Raw genomic sequence first — 26,576 nt, 5'->3', positions numbered from 1 at the left:
CGTGCTTGGGCCTCTGCAGCCATGTGGGAGACCTGGATGAAGCTCCTGGCTCCTGGCTCCTGGCTTTGGCCTGATCCAGGCCTGGCCATTGCAGCCATTTGGGGAGTGAACCAGTGGATGGAAGATATCCGTCTCTCTCTGTCTCTCCTTCTATGTAATTAAAATAAATAAATAAATATTTTTTTTTAAAAAAGCAGCAAATTTACCAATAAGCTTAGATGCTGGGTGTCACAATGATGTGAGCTGATTTTTTCCTTCTTTCTTCTGTGGCTAACAACTTTTACTGTAACAGTTTATTGTTTTTAAATAGGTAATGGGGAGACCACTATATTCCTAAAAGCTGTACATATGAAATATGGAGTCATTAAATTAAAAACTCCTAAAAAATACACAAATAGGTAATGGAGGGGGGGATGAAGGACTATCCTGGCCAAACTGGATTTATTGAATGCGATGATCGATATTAATGAGACACTCAGCACTGCACTCTTGTCTGGCGCACTGGGGGCGAGAGCAAGGTGAGCGCATCAGGTGTGCAGCTGCCGCCCTGAGTCAGCTCCACAACGTTCCATTCTGGAAGCGTCGCCAGTAACGGCCGCAGCGTCTCAGTCCTCCTGTCCACAAGGCCTGGGCAGAGCCACAGCCTCTCAGAACCAGAACTGCAGGACAGACCCATGGACAAAGGGCTCTAGGATTCCGGCCCTTGGGAATGGCCCACAGCAACAAAGCATTTCAAGCAATCTATGGAAAAACTGAATTAAAAGATGTGTATTTTTGGTACAAAATTTTTCTCAAAGATTTTATTTATTTATTTGAAAGGTAGAGTTACAGACAGAGAGAGGGAGAGGCAGAGAGAAAGGTCTTCCATCTGCTGGTTCACTCCTCAAATGGCTGCAATGGCCACAGCTGGGCTGATCTGAAGCCAGGAGCCAGGAGCGTCTAGGTCTCTCGTGTGGGTGCAGGGGCCCAAGCACTTGGGCCATCTTCTACTGCTTTCTCAGGCCATAGCAGAGAGCTGGATCAGAAGTGGAGCAGCCAGGACTCGAACCGGTGCCCACACGGGATGCCGGCACTGCAGGCAGAGGCTTAGTCTACTATACCACACTGTCAGCCCCCCAGATTTTTGTTGTTGTTGTTGTTGAAAAGACAGAACAAGAGACAGAGAAAACAGCGAGGAAGGGGAGGGGGGAGACAGAGAGATCTCACCCATCACTGGTTCATTGCCCCAAATGCCCACAGCTAGGAATGGGCCAGAAGGAATCCAGGTCTCCCATGTGGGTAGCAAGCGCCCAACAACTTGAGCCATCGCCTGCTGCTTGCCAGAGTGCACGTTAGCAAGCAGCTGGAATTGGGAACGGAGCCAGAACCTGCACCAGGCCCTCTGACACGGGACGCAGGCACCCTATCTGCTGGGCCAAAACCTCCACAAAGGAAAAAAAATGCCTGAAATATAGGCATAGTTTCCTCCATAGTAGGCGTGTTCTACTCTTAAAGACCCCTCACATGCTACATGATAGTCATGACGGAAAGAGAGAGAATTCCTAGATGCAGGAGGCCAAGGGCCCTGGCCTGAGTCCTGTTGACCTCTGGACCAGGTTCCAGCCTGCACTGCGCCAGCGCTGACTGCTCAGAGGTTCCTTAACCTTTCAGCCAAGCCCTGACCCCACCACTGACAGCACAGGAGGCCTGTGGATACCAACCTACCTCACCTGTTGCATCACGAAAATGCTTCCTAAGTAAAAATGCTATCAGTACACATTCACAAGGAATGCTTCCCAAACGTAAGACCACATCATATCGGACGGGCTTCTATGAATTCCACACACCCCTCGGAATTCAGTCTTCTCCCTTTTCCCTGGGAACTTGAGGATCACTCGACGACCAAGCCTCTTGCAGCTCAAAAGCTCACAATGAGAAACTTGGTTTTCGCCTCTCTTCATTTTGGAAAAACTGGTCTACATGCACCCCAGGTTTGCCATGCCCTGCGTCCTCCCTCTGTACGCCAGGTCTCCCTGTCATTTGCTGCCAGCTCTCCATCCGGGGCCACTGACACAGGGGAGTGGAGCCTGAACTAGACGGACAAACACAGGCTGGGAGCCACCGCCTTCCCCTCGCACCCTGGCACGTGAGGCGTGCTGGAGCTATGCAGGGTGACCTTGAGTCACACGAGTGCAGCGAATCCTCTGTTGTCTTCCCCTCCTCTCTCACCATGCCAAGAACCTGCATTTCACGGTTTGCCCTCTCCCCCAAAAACTCCTGGTGGAGTTTAAGCCCCACTGTGAGTGCCCAGAGGGAGGGTGGATGTTTAACGTGACCGTGACTCTGACCATGGTGCTTAGCGGTGGGGTGTTGGCAGTGATTAGGGTTAGGGAAAGTCATATCAGGGTGGAGGCCCCGGCACTGGACGCTGGTGGCTTTATAAGGAGAGGGAGAGGGACAAGAACACTCGCCTCACATACGCAGGAAGCCCGGCGAGGCCTCAGCACTCCGCCAGCCAGAAGTCCTCGCCAGCGCAGGCCCTCTTCCTTGGAGCAGGACCGTGAGCCAAAATAAACCTTCTTTGTAAGTTACCCAGCCTGTGCCACCCTGTTATTAGCAACCAAAACGGACCACGGCAGCAGCTCTGGTCTCCTGGTAGCTTCCTCTTCATCAGGGAGCTTGTAGATTCTCCAGCTCGGAGACGCCGCCTGTGTACGGCTCGATCCCTTCTGACGCTCTGCAAATAGGTAACAGAAAATTCCAGAAGGCAGCCAGAAGCCGCTTGTCTATAAATGATTCAAATGACTGGTGGGGACAGGTGTTACACTTTGTTGACGGGGAGGTAAATAAGTATAGCTTTTGGAGGGTGATTCATACTCTGCCCCAGGGGTGGGGAGCGTCTGGCCCGTGGCCGTCTAAGGCCCCCAGAATCCTTTGGTCTGGCCCTGGCAAGGCAACCGCAGGCGGGACTCAAAATTCAACAAATCGACAGCAGGCTAATTTGATCCTTTGTGTGGCCGTGAATGATGTTATTTATATTATATTATTTATATTATGTCCAAATGGCCCTAGGCAGAAAAAAGGCACCCCACCCCGATCTAACCCAACAGCTCCTACGTGCAGGTGTCCGGGAACGGGGTGCGTTCACGGATGTTTATCTCAGCGCTACCTAGGAGAGCAGAACCATAACGGCGACTGATCCAAATGTGCAGAGTCATGCTGTGGCAAACCAGCGATCGTTTAGGTTACTGCTTTAGAAGTGCTGGCCTTTGGTCTGATTTAAAAAATTGTAACGCATGGCAACGTATGCATCGTGCCGTGTTAAGGAAAAAGAGGAACAGTTCTGGACACACCCCGAGATGTTCGGAGACTGTACCCTGCGTGGCATGACAGCTGCCTGTGCGCTCCATTCTGTTACAATGCAGCGCGTCCATCATCACAGAGCCCTCGTATGAGGAGGAGGGGCCGAATCTGTCCGAGCTGACCCCAAACTTCAGTCTCCAGCATTACTGGGAATGCCTTTGTGCACAGCATCTACGCGCACACTTCATGAATGACGCCTTAGCACACGGTTTTTCTTTCATATTTTAAAACAATGATCAGGGGCCGGCGCTGTGGCGTAGTGGGGAAAGCCGCTGCCTGCAGTTCCGTCGTCCCATATGGGCGCCGGTTCCAGTCCCGGCTGCTCTACTTCTGACCAGCTCTCTGCTGTGGCCTGGGAAAGCAGATGGCCCAAGCTCCTGGCTCCTGGCTCCTGGCTTCAGATCAACACAGCTCCGGCCATTGTGGCCAATAGGAGAGTGAACCAGCGGATGGAAGACCTTTCTCTCTCTCTCTCTCTCTCTCTCTGTTTGTGTGTAACTAACTGACTTTCAAATAAATAAAACATACACTTTCACATGGGGGGGGGGGGCGTACAAAAACCTAGCCAAGCTTTCTGCACTAAGTCACTGCTCCGGCGCCAAGTCAGCCCCCTGGTCCCGTCCCTTCCCCTAGCGCCACCCAGGGACCCATCAGCATCCTGGCGCGTCCAGCTTCAGCTCTGCCCAGCCAGTCCCCGCAGTCCGGCCTCCAGAGAGCTCAGATATGCTGCTGCGGACCGTCCGCCGTCTCCCTCCTGATCCTCTTTGGGAAAGGAGATTATTCTTCGTGCTGCGTGGGGATAATATATTATAATCACATTATTGGTAGCCTGGAAGATTGTAACACACTAATGAGGTTCCCTGCTTGTCGAGAATTTAAGTATTTCCAAGAAGGCATCGTTCCAGCCGATATTAATACCCAAACTGCCAAACACATACAATCAGAACCGTGCTTTCCAGAGGTGCAGGTGAGACCCTGGAGAAAGCACGTGAAGTTGTCCAGGCTGGGAGGCGAAACCTCAGCAGGCCTTCTGCTGACCTCTGGGTGCAGGCCCCGCCCCCAGCGGGATTCTCTGAGCCAGACAGAATGCCGGGCTGTTCTTCTGTCATCTACTCGCACAGTCTCTGCTCAATACGGAAAGATCAGATGTTAGCTTTCCGTCCTGTAGCTGAGTGATGATGTTAAACGTGTTAAAGCAAGCTAGGACCCACCAAGTCCCAGAAACAGAAGGGCCAATCCACTCTAGGAGGGAGACCCACACCCATGATGCCTCACGGCGCCCAGGACAGCACACCCTGCAATAGCAAAGACAAGTTCTTCCCACAGGTTACTTTTTTTTTTTTTTTAAGATTTATTTATTTATTTGAAGGTCAGAGTTACAGAGAGAGGGAGAGAGAGGTCTTCCATCCTCTGGTTCACTTCCCAGATGGCCATAATGGCTGGGGCTAGGTCAGGCCAAAGCCAGGAGCCAGGAGCCAGGAGCTTCTTCCAGATCTCCCATGTGGGTAGCAGGAGCCCAAGCTCTTGGGCCATCTTCCACTGCTTTTCTCAGGCCATTAGCAGAGAGCTGGATCAGAGTGGAGCAGCCGGGACTCGAACCGGGGCTAATAAGGGATGCTGGCATGGAAGATAGTAACCTTACCCACCTAGGCCACAAATCTGGCCCCTCCCACAGGGAGAGGAAACATATGCATTCATAATGGAGAGATCAGATAGGTACTATTTAACCAAGGGAAGCAAGATGAATGTCACTCGCTGACATTGACAAGTTAATACCGCCTTCACAGTACTAGTGCCCGGAAATTTTAAAAAAATCTAACACAGCTTACAGAACTATCTTATAGTTTATTACACAACTATATAAACTATACATATAAGTTATATATAGTTTATAAACCATATAAGCTATATATAGTGTACTATTTAACTACTGTATGATATAAAAATACAGGAGATTAAGAACATTAAAGTGACAGCGGGCAATCCCAGGATGTAGCGGTCAACACGCACGAAGCAAGCAGCCTGGCCTCTCCAGGAAGTTACTACTGCGGCCGTAGGCGGGAGGGAAGGGGCCAGAGAGACAGACCAGATGCCAGCTGAGATCCGGGGGGAGTGGCAGCTGTATAGCATCCTGGCCCCACTGTGGAATCCAGACACGGACGTGGGACGTACAGCTGACTTTCTGAACTGCGGTAACAGAATTTACGCTGCACAGGAGACACGCGCACTGCCGTGTAAGGGGTTAGCGGTCTCATCTGTCAGTAATTTAGCTTCACGCGGCTTGGGAGAGAAGTGGAGCCGCAGTGACAGCAATGAACGGTGGCGACGCCGGATTGAGATGGGAAGTGGCACGCTCACCGCGCCATCCTTTAACTCCACCTGTGTGTCTGGATTTGCTCGTGATAAAAAGTTGGGGAAGTTTGATTTTGGATGACCTAAATCGCCAACCAAACCTGAATCCCGGCAGACTGAGAACCCTAAGAGCTGTAACATATGGAATAAAAACCGTGGGAACGCACACATAGGAAGTTAAAGCACTCAATGGCTATTTTATGGTTGAAAAAAAATTCAGTGTTTGATTTCCACAGCCAAGAATGACATTTACTCCTTACCTGTAAGTTCACCGGGGAACAAAAGGAAATTACAAATAAACCCTCCCTTTGCTCCCTCACTAAAAGCCCTTGATCAGCTTTCCAAAGACTTCAAGGTGAAGTCCAAATTCCCCATGTTTAGCGTGACGTGGAAGCGCTCTTCAAGCCTGCGCCCTGCCCCACCCCAGCCGTCAGGGACTACTAGTTGCTCTCAGAACCAGCCAACGTCTCAGACTGCTCAATCGTGAAGACACAAAACTCAACATTTCCAAAGGAAAACCGTGGGTGGCTGTTGTGGTTCAGCCGCAGATTAAGCTGCCACATGGGACCTGGTACAGAGTGCCTGCTTCGGGTCCAGGCTACTCCCCTTCCAATGCCGCTTCCTGCTACCGTGCCTAGGAGGCAGCAGGTGATGGTTCGAGAATTTGAGTCCCTGCTCCCCACACCTGGGAGACCCTGGCAGCCATTCCAGGCTCCTGCCTTCAGCCTGGCGCAGCACGGGTTGTGGTGGGCATTTGGAGAATGACCCAGCAGATGGAAGATCTGTCTCTGTCTCTCTGCCTTTCAAATATTTTTTTTTCCCCTATAAAAAAGAGGGAAAAAGCCGGCGCCGTGGCTCAATAGGCTAATCCTCCACCTTGCGGCGCCGGCACACCGGGTTCTAGTCCCGGTTGGGGCGCCGGATTCTGTCCCGGTTGCCCCTCTTCCAGGCCAGCTCTCTGCTATGGCCAGGGGGTGCAGTGGAGGATGGCCCAGGTGCTTGGGCCCTGCACCCCATGGGAGACCAGGAAAAGCACCTGGCTCCTGGCTCCTGCCAGGATCAGCGCGGTGCGCCGGCTGCAGCGGCGGCCATTGGAGGGTGAACCAGCGGCAAAGGAAGACCTTTCTCTCTCTGTCTCTCTCTCTCACTGTCCACTCTGCCTGTCAAAAAAAAAAAAAAAAAAAAAAAAAAAAAAAAAAAAGAGGGAAAAAATAGTCTATCATAGCAAATGCACGAGCTCAGGAGTAAGAGACAGGGGAGGGAGGAGGGCCCGTCTAATGAAGACACAGCCCGGTGGGCCTCTCTTCACAGCTGGTCTCTGCACGGCAGCTGCCAGGGCTCTCCGCACTCACGCCGCAGGCTCACCAAGCACAAGGGGCTGACTCCTGAGGCTGCTGCCCCTCGGGTCCCGGCCCCTCGTACCCCACAGTGAGAAACAGAAAAACACGGGAGAGACTGAGAGTTCAGACTCTCGGGGCTGCAAGACTTTCGGGCAGGATGCTGTACTGCAACTATGTCCCTCTGAAATGCAACAATTAAATTAGAGTGTTCTGTAATAGACTTAGTGCTTTATTTTTAAATATTAACAGGATTGCCACAGGGAGTAAGAATCCTAACTGTACCGCCCCAGTTCACTCGGAGGCCAATTAACATTCCCGCCACGCCCAACAGTCAGACTCTCAGGTGAACAGACTCTGCAGACTTATCAGCGGATGCCTCTGCCCCAGAGAGCTCAATGCCCAGGGGTTCGAGTGTGCAGGAGCCACTGGGGCAGCTCCACACTCCGCGGGTTGTTTTGCTGTTTCCACCTAACGTGGCTATTTGATTTTCAGTCTCTCTTCTTACCTTGGTTTTCCCTTCTCGTGGTTATTTTTAAAACCAGCAAATGCCTAATATTTGAAAACTGTCAGTAGCCATCTGTGCTTTTTCACAATTAGATCACGGTTAAAAAGGAGCCCTGTTTTCAGTTCTAGACTTTCCTTCAACAATCTGGCGAGTCATTAAGGGGCTGTGTGACTTCATGGCTAGAGCAGGGGGTGCTGCTCCTCCATGAGGCCATCCTAAAACACGTCTCACGTGGGGTTGAGACACAGGGTCCTCCCTGGTGTGCAGGTGACGGTTTCTATTACCATCTCTTCCCCAGTCCGGACTCCAAACACCCAGACACGGCCTGGCCTCTTCTAGATCCTTACCCATAAAATGACTCAGTCCCCTGATGCAGTAACCAGGAAACACTTACAGGATTAAAACTCCTTCAGGTAAAGAGAGACCTTCAAAGCATAGGTTCACATTGTTACAGGAATGCTTTTAGTGTGCTAATCATAAAAGAAGAGACGAGCAAAGCCGATCAGCGTGCAGCCTTCCACCCTAACTGTCCCTCACACGAAGCCCCAGAGCAGGCTTCCTGAAGATCTCTCCTGCTCGTCTGTGGTTACATACAACACACTCCAGAAAATGACGCTCACAGCAGGACACTAGTGCCAAGTAATTGTATGAGATTGTGTCTGCATTCGTGCTGAATAATTTATGCTGGGTGCAGTAATAAAAGCAGAGATGAACTTAAGCTATCAATGGAAGACCCAAATAACCCCGCGTGGAGGGGGCCTGAGCACCGCCAAGACCCTGCTCTCATGCACCTGCCAAGGGGGCACGTCCTTCTCACCAAGCCCTGCGGCTCTTGGCTGGGGCGGGGGTTGGGGGTGAGGGCCTGTCCCAGCGGAGAGCAGGTGAAGCCCGGCTTCTGCCTGAGGTGAGCTGTCCTTGCGTGCTGGGTGGTGTGGACACAGAGGCTCTGGCCCTCCGTGGTCCCCTGAAGCCCGGCCCAGGGACGCCGGTGAGCTGCCCGTGTGCCCCACTGGGGGAAGGCGGCGTAGACAGCAGAAGCGGACATTCAGCCTGTGTTGACCATCCAGTACCCGCCGCTTTCTGTTAGGCAATGAAGGGGAGTCGAACTGGAAAGCAGACGACCGCTTCTGTATTCCCCTGCAGACACAATCAGCCCCAGGTTGGGACATTCCGAATCCACCCGCGGCCGAGTGTGCTGGTACCTGTGTGTGTGTGTGTGTGTGTGTGTGTGTGAGTGCGTGTGTGCTTCTCTTGTTAATGGCATCATGCTCCTGCTGCCTTCTCTGCTCCTGTGCGTATTTTCGACAGCCTTCTTAAAAAACCTTAACTGTAAGACTCTTTAGTCAGACAGCGCTTCACCTTTCTGACGGTATCTGGTGAGCACGGGCTGGAAAGGGGACCACGGAGGGCCAGGGCCTCTGTGTCCACACCACCCGGCACACAAGGACAGCTCACCTGCAGGCAGAAGCACACAGGCTTGTGTATCATCCCCCACCCAGAGCCAGCCCTAACACACACCACGTGCACTCAGCCCGAGAAGGTGCTTGGAACTCCTGCTACCCACCCCGTGCAGCAGCAGGTCCCCCGGGCCCCACCCTGCCGGCTCCCTCCTAGCAGCACTGCCACTACTCCTTAACCCACCGACGACGCTGGCCTCGCCAAGGCGTACCACTCTATGGTTTTCTATCCACTTTCGCACAGTGTAGACTGCAAACACGCCAACCTCTGAGCCCAAGTGCTAGGTGCAAACATTTGTGGGTGACTGTGTTAAACAAAGACTTCTTAAGAACAAGCCTGGGATTTCATTTGGTCTGTTTCTGAAGTGTGATTCTCTGCACGTGGAAGGGGCAGAAACCGCTTCTTCCTATGCAGCTGAATAGACAAGAATTATATTTAATCCGACTGCAATATAACATCTGGTCAACAGCTCCACTTTCCCAGAGCAGAGGAGACCAGGAAGGGGGCTACATGTCAACCCCCACTCCCGATATGCCAATCAGACACAGCATACGGGTCAAGGGCTAAGTGCAAAGATGAATGTCAACTTCATTACTAAGCCCCACGAGACAGTCCAGTGACGTCAGAACAGAAAAGCAAAACTGACCCCAGAAACCCAGACTCATGGCATTATTTGTGGCTGAGACAGGAGAATAGTAATTTGGCTGGACAAGAGCTTAGGTCTTCCCCTGAGTTTCCTCACCACCTACTGCACTGAGAACGGGCATGCCTGCCCGTGGGAGCCCCAGGACAGGGCCCGGGCACTGGGCTGGGTGTTGCCTTGAAGGGCAGGCCCCCTAATCAGTAGGCACGAGCTCCTAAGGCGAGCCAAGCTGAGCTGAGCCAGGCAGGGCACGGCCGATAAGACACAGTCCCCGCGCCCTGGGCTCACGGGGGCTCCCGAAGGACAAAGTGAGGCCCACGATAAGAACGCGCTTGTCTCAATCTTCCCTGTGCACACGCCTCAACCGAGAAGAAAACGAAGATTCAGAGGTCTCATTAATGCTGACAAAGGAGGTGTTGTTATCATTCCCATTTTGTAGAAAAACACGCAGCGACTCAGTCATGGCTGTGATGCGGCTCCAGAGCTCACCACGAGGACGGTGCAGAACCCTGGCCTCCAACCACTGCTACTGCTACGGGCCAGGCTTCCTGGAGCCCAGGGCAAGGCCTCTCTGACCTCCTGCATACATTAAGTTAATTCTTTGCCCACTCGATGATCACATGAAGGGGGCGGGGTAAGGCTGACACCCAAAGCTAACCACACACAAAAGGGGAGAACAACGGACACGTCCATCTTCCTCCTCAGCTCTCTTCACCGCTGTGGTCAGAACTGCTGGGATGGCCCGAAGCACCCTGGGAACTGGCTTGCAAGTCCACTGCGGCTCCACCTTAAAGGCAACTCTGGCCTCTGAGTTTCTCCTCCCAGCTGTCTTTGACCATTGCTAGCCCTGAAGTGAAGGTAAAACGTTGATTCCGTCCTTGGCCGCTCTCCGCCGCCGCGGAGCCCTGCCTGTGACACTGACAGTGACTGTGCAAGCGGTGCCTGCTCACGTCAGCCCGGCACGCAGTGGACTTGAGTCCTGAACCACAAAGGAGGGCAGGTTTACAACACCTGTCACTGGCATAAACACTGCCGCTATCGGGCAAAGGAGGAACAGGTGATGGGGGAGACCAAGCCGATGCACTTTTCCACTGCATCAGCCTTGAAGTGGCAGGGAGTCATTAGCTAACTTGCCCCCAGCTCAGCACTCTGTCAGGTGCACAAGCGGTAAACCCGCATTCTCCAAGACACTTACGCTCACGACGTGGATGTCTCCCATTTCCGGAGGAAGTGTGATGGCCGCCTTGAAGCGGTCACTCCGGAAGGCTTTCTGTGTAAAATGAGACCAGCTTATCCCTTGACTAAAAACACCGTGTAGTTCACATTAAATCTGCCCGATTGTGTGGGCCAGAAACTAAGCCACAGTTGTGAGTACACTGGTGGCAGCAGCAGGTGAGAGGGCCACTTGAACAAACTCACGGTTTCCTGCCATGCCTATCCGGGAACACAGGCTGAATTAAAGAGAAAAAAGACTCAATACATGGAGATCTTCAAAGGAGTTTTTTTTTTTTAAAAAAACACATTTTATTTATTTGAAAGGCAGAGTTACAGAGACAGAGAGAGAGGGAAATCGTCCATCCCCTGGTTCACTCCCCAAATGGCTGTAACAGCCAAGGCTGGGCCAGGCTAAAGCCAGGAGCCAAGAGTTTCTTCTGGGTCTCCCATGCGGGTGCAGGGACCCAAGCATTTGGACCATCTTCTGCTGCTTTCCCAGGCCACAGCAGAGAGCTGGATTGGAAGTGGAGCAGCCGGGACTTGAATCGGCACCCATATGGGATGCCAGCGCCACAGGCAGAGGCTTAACCCACTATGCCACATGCCAGCCCCCAAAGGAGTTCTTAAAATAGTAAAAGTGGGGGCCAGTGCTGTGGCCTGCAGTGCCGGCATCCCATATGGGTGGTGGTTCAAGTCCTGCCTGCTCCACTTCCAATCCAGCTCTCTGCCGTGGCCTGGGAAAGCAGCAGAAGATGGCCCAGGTGCTTGGGCCCCTGCACCCACATGGGACACCCAGAAGAAGCTCCTGGCTCCTGGCTTAAGATCAGCCCAGCTCTTGCTGTTACAGCCATTTGAGGAGTGAACCCATGAATGGAAGACCTCTCTCTCTCTCTCTCTCTCTCTGCCTCTCTGCAACCCTGCCTTTCAAATAAATAAATCATTTTTAAAAATAATAGAAGTGCTGAGACATGCTGTAACGTAGACTAACCTTGGAAACCTCTCTGTGAAGCCAGTGCCCGCACTGTGTGATCCCAGCGGAACTGCAGGCGGTGGCTGGCACAGTCAGGACGGACTGCAGAGCGAGGGGCGCTGGGGATCACTGCCCGCTGGAGGCGGAGTTCAGGTGAGGATGCTGATGTCGCGTTCCGGACACGGACAGTGGTGAGAGCTGCGCTATCTGAATACACCAACGCCACCGACACACGCTCGACTGGTCACGAAGGCAAACCTGACGCTGTGTGCATTCTATCAGTTTTCTTAAAGACTTACTTTCAAAAGGCAGAGTTAGAGGTCTTCCATCTGCTGGGTCCCTCCCCAGACGGCTGCAACGGTCAGAGCATACACGTCTGTATGGCCACAGATGCTTTAGCATCGCTGGGGCAGACACTGTAAAACCCAGAACATTTACATTTCGCTGTTTACAGAGCCAAGTCTGTCTACGCCAGCCTTTCAAGGATGGGTGGTTCCCTGCCCCCACCCTGTCTCTTACCTCTGCCTCACTCGCCCTACCCCAGCCACAATAGACCCCTGTTGTCCTGCAGACCCCCATGCGAGCCCTCAGGCCACTGTCTACCCTGTTTCCTGGCCAGGCTGCTCTCTCTCCCCCAAGACACCTGCTGGACCTGCCACACACCTCCCCAAGGTCCTCCTTCAATTGTCACTTCATTGAGACCCTCCCTAACCACACACTATTTAGAATTGCAAACTGTCTTCCTGCCCCCACCAAAAGCCACACTGCTCCCCTTCTCTTACGTTTATCCACGGCATTAACCACCTAATATGATACACAGTATTTTATTTTTATTATTTTATAAAATCCATGACAATGGGGAGCCTGCATCGGAGCCAGGGCTCGATTCCTGGCTGCCAACACAGACCCTAGGAGGCAGCAGGTGGTGGCCCAGGTAACTGAGCCCCTGCCACGCCCGTGAGAGTCCCGGACTGCATCCCTATCTCCTGGCTCTGGGCCCTGTCCAGCCCCAGAAGCTGCAGGCATTTGAAGGAGGTAATGAGCTCTCTCTCTCTCTGCCCCTCCAATAAGAATGAATTTTTCAGCAATGCATGATAACAATGAATAGTCCTTCTAGGAAAGTCCTGATTTAAGTGCCTGAAACACTTGAAACACACTCCCCTCCGTCAGGTGAGGTAACTGAACAATTCTGTGTCGACGCATCATAGCCTAGAGGCAGACGGCAGTAAAAGGCTACGACGCTCACTGCAGACCTAGGAACCCGACTCTTGTCACCACCTCCAAAAGGAACTTCAGCAGGTGTGGGGGGTACCTCAACACAGACCACAAAGGCCCCCCAAGCCCACCAGGGCCCCCACCGGCAGTATTCTTACCATGAGGAGACAGAAACCTCTGCGGCACAGACCTGCACTGGAAGGCAGCGGGGGGGGGGGGGGGGGCAGCCGCTGGGCGCTGGGCAGCCGTCCAGGAGGCTGCAGGCCCCAGGCCTGTGTCCCAGTGCTCACTGGACAAGTTCTTGCGTTCCCTCACCTATGTCTCCTACAGACGTCCGTCACAAGAGCAATGTGAAAATGTCGCTTTTAAAATTTTACAAAATAGAAACCAGGGACTTGGAAGAGACAATGTCCAGATGATGGCTGGAAGGGGGCCGGTGCTGCGGCATAGCAGGTAAAAAAAAGCCACCGCCTGCAGTGCCAGCATCCCACATGGGCGCCGGGTCAAGTCCCGGCAGCTCCACTTCCGATCCAGCTCTCTGCTATGGCCTGGGAAAACAGCAGAGGATGGCCCAAGTCCTTGGGCCCCTGCACCCACATGGGAGACCTGGAAGAAGCTCCTGGCTCCTGGCTTTGGATCAGCACAGCTCTGGCCATTGCGGCCAACTGGGGAGTGAACCAGCAGATGGGAGATCTCTCTGTCTCTCTGCCTCTTTCTGTAACTCTGACTTTCAAGTAAATAAATAAATCTTAAAAAAAAAAAAAAAAAAAAAAGTGGGCCAGCACCATGGCTCACTAGGCTAATCCTCTGCCTGTGGTGCTGGCACACTGGGTTCTAGTCCTGGTCGGGGTGCCAGTTCTGTCCCGGTTGCTCCTCCTCCTGTCCAGCTCTCTGCTGTGGCCCGGGAGTGCAGTGGAGGATGGGCCAAGTCTTTGGGCTCTGCACCCGCATGGAGACCAGGAGAAGCACCTGGCTCCTGGCTTCAGATCAGCGCAGTGCACCAGCTACAGCGCGCCGGCCGCAGTGGCCATTGGGGGGTGAACCAACGGAAAAGGAAGACCTTTCTCCCTGTCTCTCTCTCTCACTGTCCACTCTGCCTGTCAAAAAATAAAATAAAATAAAATAAAAAATAAAAAAAGTGAGAAAGTGCAGCCGCAGTCCCAGAAATCGGGCGCAGGGTCAGGCCCAGTTTGCAGAGTCGCCCGAGCCTCTGCTGCGCGATGGGCTTGTTCTTCAAAGTGCGAGGAAAAGGCACGCTCTGAGTGGAAGCCCTGTAGCACCTCAGGAGCAGAGCCGGCCACGAGGCAAACGTGCAGGAAGCGTGGCGGGGCCTGAGCTCTGAGAGGCTGCCTGTTCCCACAGCCTCCTGACTCAGCACCAGGACAGGACCAAGGAGGACCAGAAAAGGCCAGGCGTGAATAAGAGCTCCGGCACCAGAGCAGAGTGCCTGGGAAAGCCGGCACCAGAGCAGAGTGCCTGGGAAAGCCGGCACACGCCTGCAGCAAAGGAGAAGGAGCGGCTCACAGCTCGGCCCGCTTGGCAGTGCCTTCCTGCTCAATGACGTCCACGACGTCCACACTTCGGCGCTCCTCCAAGCCCCTTCTGTTGTAACCCTGGCTGTCAGCCCATACTCTGATCTGGGTCCTTCCTCCCCTAAATTCCAAATGGTCACTGGCATCTCTGAGTGGACTTCTGCGTTGATCCACTCCTGTGTTAGGTGACAGTCCAGGCAGACTGCAACCCCCACTCGCAGAATCCCAGGAAAGGCCACACACTGGCTGTGACAGTCACTGTCACTGTGAAATCACCAGACTAGGGAAGACCTCAACCCTGGAGTAAGAGAGCAAGTGACCTACGCCCCCACTCCACAGAAAAGCACCATCAAATTCCCAGGCAAGAATGAAGCTTTGGGGCTGGCGCTGTGGCTCAGCAGGTTAATGCCCTGGCCTGAAGCACCGGCATCCCATATGGGCGCCGGTTCGAGTCCCGGCTGCTCCACTTCCCATCCAGCTTTCTGCTCTGGCCTGGGAAAGCAGTAGAAGATGGCCCAAGTCCTTGGGCCCCTGCACCCACATGGGAGACCTGGAAGAAGCCCCTGGCTCCTGGCTTTGGATCAGCCCAGCTCCAGCCATTGAGGCCAATTGGGGAGTAAACCAACGGATGGAAGACTCTTTCTCTGCCTCTGTAACTCTGCCTTTCAAATAAATAAATAAATCCTTTTTTTAAAAAAAAAAAAAGGCAGCAGCAGCAGCAGCTGCTTGAAGCTGGATCAGGGGCTGATGCTGTGGGGCACGGGGTTAAGCCAGGGCCTGCAACGGCAGCTTTCCGCACTAGAGTAGCAGCTGGAGATCCGGCTGTTCTCCTCCAACCCCGCCTCCTGCCAATGCACCTGTGAAGTCAGCAGACGTGGCCCAGCACTTGGGCCCTTCCACTTCAGAGGTCAGCATGGGGCTCCTGGCTCCTGGCTCCAGCCAGATCAGGCTGTTGCAGCCAGTCGGGAAGTGAACCAGCAGATGGAAGACAGATCAGTATCACCCTTGCCTCCCGTCTCTGACACTCGGCCTTTCAAATAAATAAATATATCGTTTAAAAAATAGAATGAAGCTATTATAATCCAGTGGTCAAAGACAATGACTTGAGCAACTCCAAATTCAATACCAGTTCTCCAGAAACACAGTTCCATGCGGCTTAATGACAGGGACACAGCAGATGGTGGTCCCAGTGCTTGGGCCCTTGCTATCTACATGGGAGACTGGGATGGAGTCCCTGGCTCCTGGCTTCAACCTGGCTCGGACATGGCTGTTGCTGGCATTTGGGGAGTGAACCAGTGGATGGAAGATCCATCGATCAATCCGTCTATCTCTCTCTCTCCCTCCCAGCCCCCAACCCCATCACTACTACCTTTCAAATAATGAGAAATGTGTCATTAGGTGATTTTGTGTGTTATGAGCCTCACGGTGCACCCACACATACGAAGACAGCTATGGCGCTGCTTAGCAATATCCTCTTATGGGGCCAGAGTTGTAGACGTGGGCCACTGCTGGCCGAAATCCTGCATGCAGCACGTGACCGTGTATCGGATGAGGACCAGCAGGGCTCAACCAAAGTGGGTTTGCTCCCTGGGGACGGTGCCGCTTGTCACAGCCAGGGGAGGGGCATCCAGAGGGCACGGCTCAGGGGTGCCGCTCCACATCCTACAACATCCAGGGTGGTGCAGCAACAAGGACCCATCAGCCCCTGACGCTAACAGTGTTTGAGCGAGCAACCCTGCCTCACACCCCTCATTCGATGTCCTTGTGCCGACGCTGACACTGTTAGATAAGAAGTACAGCAGTGATGCGTGAAGTTTACATTAGCTGTCTCACCTTGATAGTAATAAACACCACACTTCAATTATCTGTGATTTTCACAAACATAACCTTTTCTGCAGAATATGGAAACACAGTTACAAGATCTGTGCAAGATTTGCATGGGCTGGCGCCACGGCTCAGTAGGCTAATCCTTCGCCTTGCGGCGCCAGCACACCGGGTTCTAGTCCTGGTCGGGGCGCCGGATTCTGTCCCAGCTGTCCCTCTTCCAGGCCAGCTCTCTGCTGTGGCCAGGGAGTACAGTGGAGGATGGCCCAAGTGCTTGGGCCCTGCACCCGCATGGGAGACCAGGAGAAGCACCTGGCTCCTGCCATCGGATCAGCATGGTACACCAGTCGTGGTGTCGCAGTGCGCCGGCCGCGGCGGCCATTGGAGGGTGAACCAACGGCAAAGGAAGACCTCTCTCTCTGTCTCTCTCTCTCACTGTCCACTCTGCCTGTCAAAAAAAAAAAAAAAGATTTGCATGAAGTGGTTTCAGTTTGGGGCTATGATGGAGGACAGCTGGTGGCAGACCAGAGATCCTCCTGGGAACAGCTAGAAAAGATGGATTTAAAAAATAATAATAAAACCTGGAAGACTCTGCAGAGCTGCTGAGCCAGCCACGACCTGAGAAGACGGAGTTCTGGACAGGGGTGAACCTCTTAGGGATGTGCCAACGCACTGCAGCCACTCTGGTCCCGCACCTGCCAGTCCTGGGCTCCAGGAAGGCGGCTGGAGGAGTAGATAAGGATCAGGGCCACGACTGTCGCCTGTCGGGCAGAGAAAGCAGCAGAGGCTATGGCAGGGCCCCAGGTCTGAAGAAACCAGAAACAGGGGTGGAGGCGGCGCCTTCAGGTACCTGCGGAATCTCAAGGCTGCCTGGGCCAGGAGGCTCGGAAACCAACCAGAAACCTGAGGAACACAGCAGAGTTTCCAGTCTCACGCGCTGGGGAGACCAGAGTTCCAGACACACCAGGGGGGAAGGGCCCCCGGAATGCCAGGCCCGAGGGTGGAGTTCCTGCAGGGTCCTGAGTAACAGCACAGGCAAACCAGGAGCAGGTGGAGCCCTGGCTGTGCTCAGCTTGGCGGCCAGGAGGAGAACCGGGCTCAGTCCCCATCTTGTCTCTCTAGCGAATGGCGTGAGCCCTCTCCAGAGGAAGGCGGAGTCACCACGGGCTGCCGCATCTTCTTTCCGCCGAAGTGGCCACCCGTGCCAAGAGACAAGAGGCTGAACACGAGAAACAAAACTTCCACAGGGACCCAGCGCCCGGGGAGACAGCAGCCATGGTCTCAAAGACAATTACGCTCAAGAAAACAGAGAGAGGAAGCAGTGAAAGAGAAGACGGGAAAAGAGAATTTCACCAGAAACTTGGGATCTATTTTAAAAAGCATCAAATAGAAATTCCAGAACAGAAACGCAGTGAGGAAGAACTGAAGAGGTGGGCTTGATACGGGATCAGATAGCAGAGGGAGGGAGGCAGAGGGAGAGAGGCAGAGGGAGGGAGGACTCAGGGAGCCAGACACCAACAGAACACATCCAGACTGGAGTCTGGGGTTGCTGGGGTGGGCAGGCTGCAGATCTGTAGCCGGTGCTGGCCTGGGGAAAGTGTGCTTACGGATCCCTCGGCTTGGATGTGCAGAAATGAACACAGGTGCTGTCTCCTTGACAATCACACAGGGCTGCTGTCACTTCCCCATTTCCAGGACAGTAGAGTAATCAGAAGAATGACCTTTCAACCCAGTAAGAAAGAGACTGAGAGATCCCGGACTCGGTGAAGATGCAGAACCTGACACGTTTTAGCTCCTGCTCTGTCAGTCTCAAAGTTAAAATAGCAGTGTCAGGTTCAAGTGTGTCCACTTCTGTCCTCCAGTCACTGCAACCTCAACATACACACAACATTCTAAACAGAATGTTACCATGAAACTTCTCTAACATAAAGCTGAAAAAATTTTACAGTGAACTATCATATACCCACCATCTTGATACTAGTTGCTCCCTTATCACAAATATATATTTTTGTAAGTAAAGATTTAGTTATTTATTTGAAAGGCAGAGTTACAGAGGCGGGGGGGGGGGGGGGGGTCTTCCATCCACTGGTCATTCCCCAAATGGCTGCTATAGCCAGAGCTGAACTGATCCAAAGCCAGGAGTCAGGCGCTTCTTCCAGGTCTCCCACACAGGTACAAGGGCCCAAGGACTTGGGCCATCTACTGCTTTCCCAGGCCATAGCAGAGAGCTGGATTGGAAGTGGAGCAGCCGGGACTTGAACAGGCACCCAAATAAGATGCCAGCGCTGCAGGCCAGGGCTTTAAACCACTGTGCCACAGCACCAGCCCCCTTAATTGCTATTTTTTTGAATTTGTGGAGGCACAAAATATTCTACGGAAGAATCACAGCCCTGAGATTTCAATTTATCAATGATTTATACTCCTTGAATACTTGGTTTTCCCTCTGCAGCCACATTGAATCCTTCCTTGGCAAACCCGGACTGCTGTCTCCGCGTGCACTGTAGGCATCGGGCTGTATCCGGCACCCAGTTCATTAAATAGATATTAGTGGATCAGCTCTGTGCTCCACTCCCAGGATATTATTTACACTCAGGAGATAAAAGCTAAAAATTATCAGCATATTGTTTGTTGGAGAAGGCAAAACTTCCTTGAGGATTATGTAACTTCTTACAATTTCAATTTCTGAGACTGCCTGTGGACGGGTCGGGATGAATCACTGTGCAACAATGAGAGTGTGGCCGGTCGGCGAGCTTCAGACACTGCCGCGTCACACAACACGTATCAGAGCACGCTCCACGGGGCGTGGGAGAGTCCGCGTTTCCTTCTAACACGGAAAACCAGAGCCGCTGCTTCTGTGTTATGCTTGTAACACTTTTAGTTAGCATAGGATACTAAAGCCATTGCATTTTCGAAAACTTACACAAGGGGCAGGGGGAGCAGGAAGAAATAGTACCAAACAGTAACAGTGTATTTGGGGTTCTGAGATTTATACATATTTATATATATATATACACACACACACACATTCATTTATTTATTTGAAAGTCTGAGTTACAGACAGAGAAGAGACAGAGACAGAGAGAGATCTTTCATTTGCTGGTTCACTCCCCAAATGGCTGCAACAGCCAGGGCTGGGCCAGGAGCCAGAAGCTTCTTCCAGGTTTCCCCGATGGGTGCAGGGTCCCCAGCACTTGGACCATCTTCCGCTGCTCTCCCAGGTGCCCCATGAGGGAGCTGGACTGAAAGAGCAGCTGGTACTCAAACTGGTGCCCACATGGGATGCTGGTGTCGCAGGCAGAGGCTTTACCTGCTATGCCACAGCGCCGGACCCCTGCATGTATTATTATTTTTTTATTTTTTTACAGGCAGAGTGGACAGTGAGAGAGAGAGACAGAGAGAAAGGTCTTCCTTTTGCCGTTGGTTCACCCTCCAATGGCCGCCACGCTGTGGCTGGTGCACCACGCTGATGCGATGGCAGGAGCCAGGTGCTTCTCCTGGTCTCCCATGGGGTGCAGGGCCCAAGCACCTGGGCCATCCTCCACTGCACTCCCTGGCCACAGCAGAGAGCTGGCCTGGAAGAGGGGCAACCGGGACAGAATCCGGCGCCCCGGGACTAGAACCCGGTGTGCTGGCGCCGCAAGGCGGAGGATTAGCCTAGTGAGCAGCGGCGCCGGCCCTGAATGTATTATTTTTATAATGTAAAATAAATAAACGATATTGGGGAAGAAACAAAACCCTCGCCAGGAGCTGACCTGTAATGAGCCCCGAATGACTACGTTTATGGCACTGACTGCACGTTTATTGCACTGATTACGCAGTGCCCTTGGTACCTGCTTCATCCCCGCGGCCACTCCAAAGCTGCATCACCCGGCGCTCCCGGCAGCCAAGCCCCTTGCCATTCCATAGCAACTCGTCCGTCATCAAACTGTCCCAACCACACGCCTTCTCACTCTCCGCCGTGCATTCTCACCTGGCAAGCTTTTTATTTATTTATTTTTTATTTATTTATTTGACAGATAGAGTTAGAGAGAGAGAGACAGAGAGAAAGGTCTTCCTTCTGTTGGTTCACCCCCCAAAATGGCCGCTACGGCCAGAGCTACGCGGATCCGAAGCCAGGAGCCAGGTGCTTCCTCCTGGTCTCCCATGGGGTGCAGGGCCCAAGCACCTGGGCCATCCTCCACTGCACTCCCTGGCCACAGCAGAGAGCTGGCCTGGAAGAGGGGCAACCGGGACAGAATCCAGCGCCCACATGGGATGCCAGCACCGCAGGCGGAGGATTAACCAAGTGAGCCACGGCGCCGCCCCCCCCCCTTTTTTTTTAACTTACTCATTGTAGCCTGCAATATAAAAACAATACATCTGTTGAGTGTGCCGCTTCATTTCATATATAAGCCTCTCTCCGCCTCATGCCCACCCACACCCACACCCACAGACACACACAGAATCCTGGTATCACCATCTCATCACCAAAATCAATGCCAAGTGCATGAAGATCTCTGCCCCAAGTGGGGAAAATCCTCAGGGCGCCAGCTGGACCGGGGCTGAGCTGCAGCTCGGTGCTCCCGGGAGGCTGAGGGAACCTTCACTGACTCTGCGACTCCCCGGCCACAGCTGAGGACACAGGGCCGGGCTCGGTAATCCTCCACGCCCCCTCCGCCCGTCAGGCCGCACGCGTGCGGACGTGTCCTGAGCTCACACCTGAGCCTGCAACCCCGCAACAGGCAGAACACCGGTCAGCTGCCATCCGCGGGCACGCCTGCCGCTGCGGGGGCCTCGCTACCCCCCCATCAGCTGGAAACAGTGAGGCAGAATCGGCGTGGCTCAGTGACTCGCCCGCATCACAGAACAGCACCTGGGCCCCGCGCCCCGCAGCTCGCTGTGGCCGCTGTCTCCGGGCGGGGCAGGGCCTTCGTCCCGGGAGGGCACAGCTGCTACGAGCCTGTGAGCCCGACGATGCTGCCTGCAGATCTGGGCTCCGAGCACGTCCTCCTACTCCCCGGCCTGGACACTCAAGAAGCAGGCTTGCTTGCCTCATCACTTCTTAAGCCGGCACTCAGGCTCGGGTCTGATGAGCTGGCTCCCCGGCTACAGGCTGCAAAGGAGGTCGAGATGCCCGTCTGACAGCACGGCACGCCCGCAGCTGTGCGTAGCAACAACCATCTGCTGCAGGCACAGGCCCTGGGCACGCTCCCTAATCCCGAAAACCGTCTGCTGCAGGAACAGGTCCTGGGGCTCCCTAATCCCAGCCGCGAGGGAGACAGGGAGATGGAGCACGGAACTGTTCCTCGCTGCACCTGGAAAACAACTCAAAACCTTCCGTGGGCACTCCACTCGCAACACAGCCACACAACTCACACACACACACACACACTCCACTCACAACACAGCCACCCAACTCACACACACACTCCACTCGCAACAACAGCCACCCAACTCACACACACACACACACACTCCACTCACAACACAGCCACCCAACTCACACACACACACACACACACACTCCACTCACAACACAGCCACCCAACTCACACACACACACACACTCCACTCGCAACAACAGCCACCCAACTCACACACACACACACACTCCACTCGCAACACAGTCACCCAACTCACACACACACACACACACTCCATTCACAACACAGCCACCCAACTCACACACACACACACTCCACTCACAACACAGCCACCCAACTCACACACACACACACACACTCCACTCACAACACAGCCACCCAACTCACACACACACACACACACACTCCACTCACAACACAGCCACCCAACTCACACACACACACACACTCCACTCACAACACAGCCACCCAACTCACACACACACTCCACTCGCAACACAGCCACCCAACTCACACACACACACACACTCCACTCACAACACAGCCACCCAACTCACACACACACACACACACACACTCCACTCGCAACACAGCCACCCAACTCACACACACACACACACACTCCACTCACAACACAGCCACCCAACTCACACACACACACACACACTCCACTTGCAACACAGCCACCCAACTCACACACACACACACACTCCACTCGCAACAGCCACCCAACTCACACACACACACACTCCACTCGCAACAGGCATACCACTCACACACACACACTCCAATCACAAAAACAGCCACACCACTCACACACACACACACTCCATTTGCAACAGCCACACCACGCAAGCACACACACACACACACACACTCCACTTGCAACAGCCACACCACTCACACACACACACACACACACACACAGTGACTGAGATGACTACCACTTACAAGGCAGGGGACTTCCAACAAACTCCTTGGCCTCTACAAGCCTGGGTCAGCTCATCTGTAAAACGACATCTCAAAGGGCTCAGGTCACTGACAGGAAGGGCCCACAAAGGGCGCTGCACCTGCTGCCACTGCCCCACTGGGAGACGAGGAAGACCAGCTGGGGGAGGGATAGAAATGCAAACTGTTGGCGAGAATGCCCAGCAGTGGGGTCTCTCCGACCGCGGTCCCATCTCTGTCACAGGGAAGACTGAAGGGGAGGGGTGACTCGTGGCAATCCTGTGGGCTCCGGGTCTCACGCTGCCACTCTCTGTGGGAGGAAATCGGGGCTACGCTGGCAGTCAGGAGACACAGAAAGGACTCTCCGGAGTCTCTCAAACAGGTGTGGTGACTACAACGTTTTCAGGATGCAAAACCAGGTGACAGGGCCAAGGCCAATTTCTTTTCCCTGAAACGTAAACGTGTTTATCCAGAAGTATTACACACCTCTCCCCCTTTTCTTCTGAGATAACCTAGTCCTACAGTCTGTGAGGCAGGGAGCGGGCACCAAGCCGGCCGGGGAGGTGTCCATGTCAGGGGACGTGAGGGGGACATGAGGGGGGAGTCTGGCACGGAGGGGAGTGCCTGAGTGCGGTGTGCGAGCCCAGTGGGTGAGGAGGGCGCTCGTGCTGCCGAGCGCTCTGGTGCGAGTGGTGGACACAGCAGGGTGAGGTGGGAGCAGCGCCTAGCAGAGAAGAGGAGGCCAGGAGCTGGGATTCCTACTGGCAGACAACGGATGCAAATGCAGAACCGGAGGAACCTGCGATACACATGAACACCAGACACGGTGGTGTGGATTCGTGCCTTTCAATACACAGGGAAATAAATTCAGAAGTGTGTGTGTGTGTGTGTGTGTGTGCACATGCATATATTCCACACTCCACACAGTGAAAAAGGCCAAGAGGCCAAACCACCCTAATAGGGACGAGCACACCCAGCACTCAAATCCTGGCTTCTAAATACCCATTCTCAAGAGCCCCTCGGAGAAACAGCCACCTCCAAGTGTGGGTGAAGGGAAGCATGAAATGTGCCCAGAACACTCTGCTATGCAGAAAGTAGAGCAGCCAAGGATGGGGAGGTGGCAACAGGATAGCAGCCGGGTCAAGGAGGTTCCCATTGGCCCAACCAAGACACTGGGCATGCAAATGACTGGAGACCGATTAACACTGCAAGTTTGTGCTCATAAACATAGATGGGGCCAGCTCTGTGGTAGCAGGTTAAGCCTCCACCTGCAGAGCCAGCATCCCATGTGGGCACCAGTTCGAGTCCTGGCTGCTCCATTTCTGATCCAGCTCCCTGCCAATGCTCCTGGGAAGGCAGCAGAAAATGTCCCAAGTCCTTGGGCCTCTGCACCTGTGTGGGAGACCTGGAAGAAGCTCCTGGCTTCGGATCAGCCCAGCTCTGGCCATTGCAGCCATTTGGGGAGTGAGCCAGGGGATGGAAGATCTCTCTCTCTCTAATTCTGCCTCTCAAATAAATAAATCTTTAAAACAAATAAATAATGAAGACTGATAAAAATGAAAAACTGTAAGTTCATACTTGATAGGAAAAACACTACAAATTTTAAAAATTACTGAGAGGGGAAAAACTAAACAGAAGCCTCTGTACTCAGGTGAGCAAAGCGAGCATCATCAGCAATGGAGCAAATCAGAGTCCTGTGTCCCTGGGCACCAAGAATGACACATCACACCTGGGACAACGGCAGGTGCACCCAGAGGGAGGGACGTGCGCGGAATCAGATGGCCCCCGACCCTCGAAAGTCAAAGACTGACTGAGGAACTTCTCAAATTTCCAGGAGACCAAAGAAATGGGACGCCTTTTTGATCTAAAAGGACACTACCCGGGCATCTGGCAGGACTTCAGCAGGATGCAAGGCTGGAAGGCAGTGAAGTATTCATGTTCACTTTGTTTAAAAACAAATGTTGGTGTTTGTTTGATGTGCAGAGCCTCCAGGAGAGAAAGGAGAGACAGAGATTTTCCATCTACTGGTTCACTCCCCAAATGGCTCCAATGGCCACCAAGAGCCTGGAACTCCACCCACGTCTCCCACTAACCAACCCCTCAGACCATGCTCCACCACCTTACCAGGCGCATTAGCAGGGAGCTGGATTGGAAGTGGAGCAGCTGGGACTTGAACCGGCACTCGCATGGGATGCCGGCATCTTGGGTGGCGAGTTAACCTGGTGCACCTCAAAACTGGTCCCTCTGTTACTTTGACGGTAATGGCTGCTTGTCTTGAAGGTCTTGTTTGTTGGGGAAACACACTGTAGTGTTTGGGGAAGAGGGCGGTGCAAGGAGAGGCTGCTGGACTGTACTCACAGCTTTGTACGTGGGAGTTCGAGATTTCCATGCTATCAAGCATTTTGTAAATTTTCACACCTGTATTCAAATTAGATCACATTTTGTCATACACAGCCTCCCTAAAATACTTGTTTTGAAGCTACACATTTGTTCCAATATGATTGAAATATCTGAGAGTGACACAGGCATAACTCAAATTTCGTGTCTGCTTAGGTAGTGTTTCATCCACCACGGGACACTTAAGACTACGCCCAGGCCGGCGCCGAGGCTCACTTGGCTAATCCTCCGCCTGTGGCGCCGGCACCCCAGGTTCTAGTCCCGGTTGGGGTGCCAGGTACTAGTCCCAGCTGCTCCTCTTCCAATCCAGCTCTCTGCTGTGGCCCGGGAAGGCAGTGGAGGATAGCCCAAGTGCTTGGGCCCTGCACCTGCATGGGAGACCGGGAGGAAGCACCTGGCTCCTGGCCATAGTGGCCATTAGGGGAGTGAACCAATGGAAGGAAGACCTTTCTCTCTGTCTCTCTCTGTCTATAACTCTCTGTCTCTCTCACTGTCTAATTCTGCCTGGCAAAGAAATAAAAAAATAAAAATAAAAAAGACTACACCCAGCTGGGCACACACAAGCATGTGCATGTACACGCACATACCAAACACCAGCTACTCAGCTCTGCGGGGGGGGGGGATACCACCCACCCCAACGTGCACTTTCCCATGACCCTTGTGCCACCACCTCACAGTCACTCACGGGCTGCAGCTGTCTGACATCCACAGGCAAACTCCGGGTCCTTCGCAAAGGAACATGCCATATTTACAGTATTTTTGACGCATTTAACATGTGGAAAACTGTACTACTGGTCCATTTGGTCATTTAGTTCCCCTTTGCAAGATAAATAAATAAAGTGTCCCTGACGAGGTGTCTGAGTGCTACGTGTCTGACTGCTGTCTTTCAGAATTCTCTGGATGTTACTGCACGACTGCACGGCACGGCGATGCCTGGGAATGCGGATGCCGCACGAGGGCAGAACTGGCGGCGCTGAGCGCAGTCACCTTTATGGAAAAGAAGGACGTGCACGCCAGCGCCGCCGCCCTGTCCCGTACGCAGGGAGGGCGCCGAAACCTGCAGCTCCAACCTGACCACTCCCACCGCTCCGAGGCTAGGAACTGCCCCGGTTTTTGTCGGATACGACCAGGTGGGCTCCTCCCAAGAGCTGGAGGATCCAGGTCTCCCTATAGGAGGTCACGTGGGTTATCTTCAACGATACATCTGCCTCCTCTGATGACAGGCTGAAAGGCCCGGCCATGTCACCAGCGATGCAGGACGAGACCCAGGAACGGGGCAGGACTGTGCACGTCCACGCGGCCCTGCAGGCCAGTCCTTGGGCTTCTGCTCCAGAGGAACGGAAGCCGGCGGGTGACCTGACTCATCTCAGCCACTTCCTGAGCGTTCAGAGCTCTCCTTACTAGAGGAGCAGCACAGTCTGGAGGAGACAACTGTGGAATCTGCACAGATTTCCAAGGCTCCATCTCCGCTC

At 53.5% G+C, this 26,576-nt stretch overlaps 1 protein-coding gene across 2 annotated transcripts in view; it reads right to left on the bottom strand.

Annotated features, from left to right (window-relative positions):
- B4GALT5 (beta-1,4-galactosyltransferase 5) overlaps positions 1–26,576 on the bottom strand; it is a 79,386-nt gene that overhangs the window by 34,805 nt on the left and 18,005 nt on the right. Inside the window, exon 1 of one of the 2 annotated variants that reach the window (XM_051844934.2) lies at positions 2,611–2,665. The exons of the other annotated variant lie outside the window; for it this stretch is intronic. Within the exon in view, the coding sequence (XP_051700894.1) occupies positions 2,611–2,650 (40 nt within the window). The 5' untranslated portion in view covers positions 2,651–2,665. Of the gene's footprint in view, positions 1–2,610; positions 2,666–26,576 lie in introns of those variants that run through there. 2 annotated transcript variants of the gene reach the window in all.

Source organism: Oryctolagus cuniculus, chromosome 11 (assembly GCF_051225735.1).
Source record: "Oryctolagus cuniculus isolate XC-2025 breed Fujian yellow rabbit chromosome 11, ASM5122573v1, whole genome shotgun sequence".
Classification (NCBI taxonomy): Eukaryota; Metazoa; Chordata; class Mammalia; order Lagomorpha; family Leporidae; genus Oryctolagus; species Oryctolagus cuniculus.
This window is presented reverse-complemented; position numbering and strand designations above follow the sequence as displayed.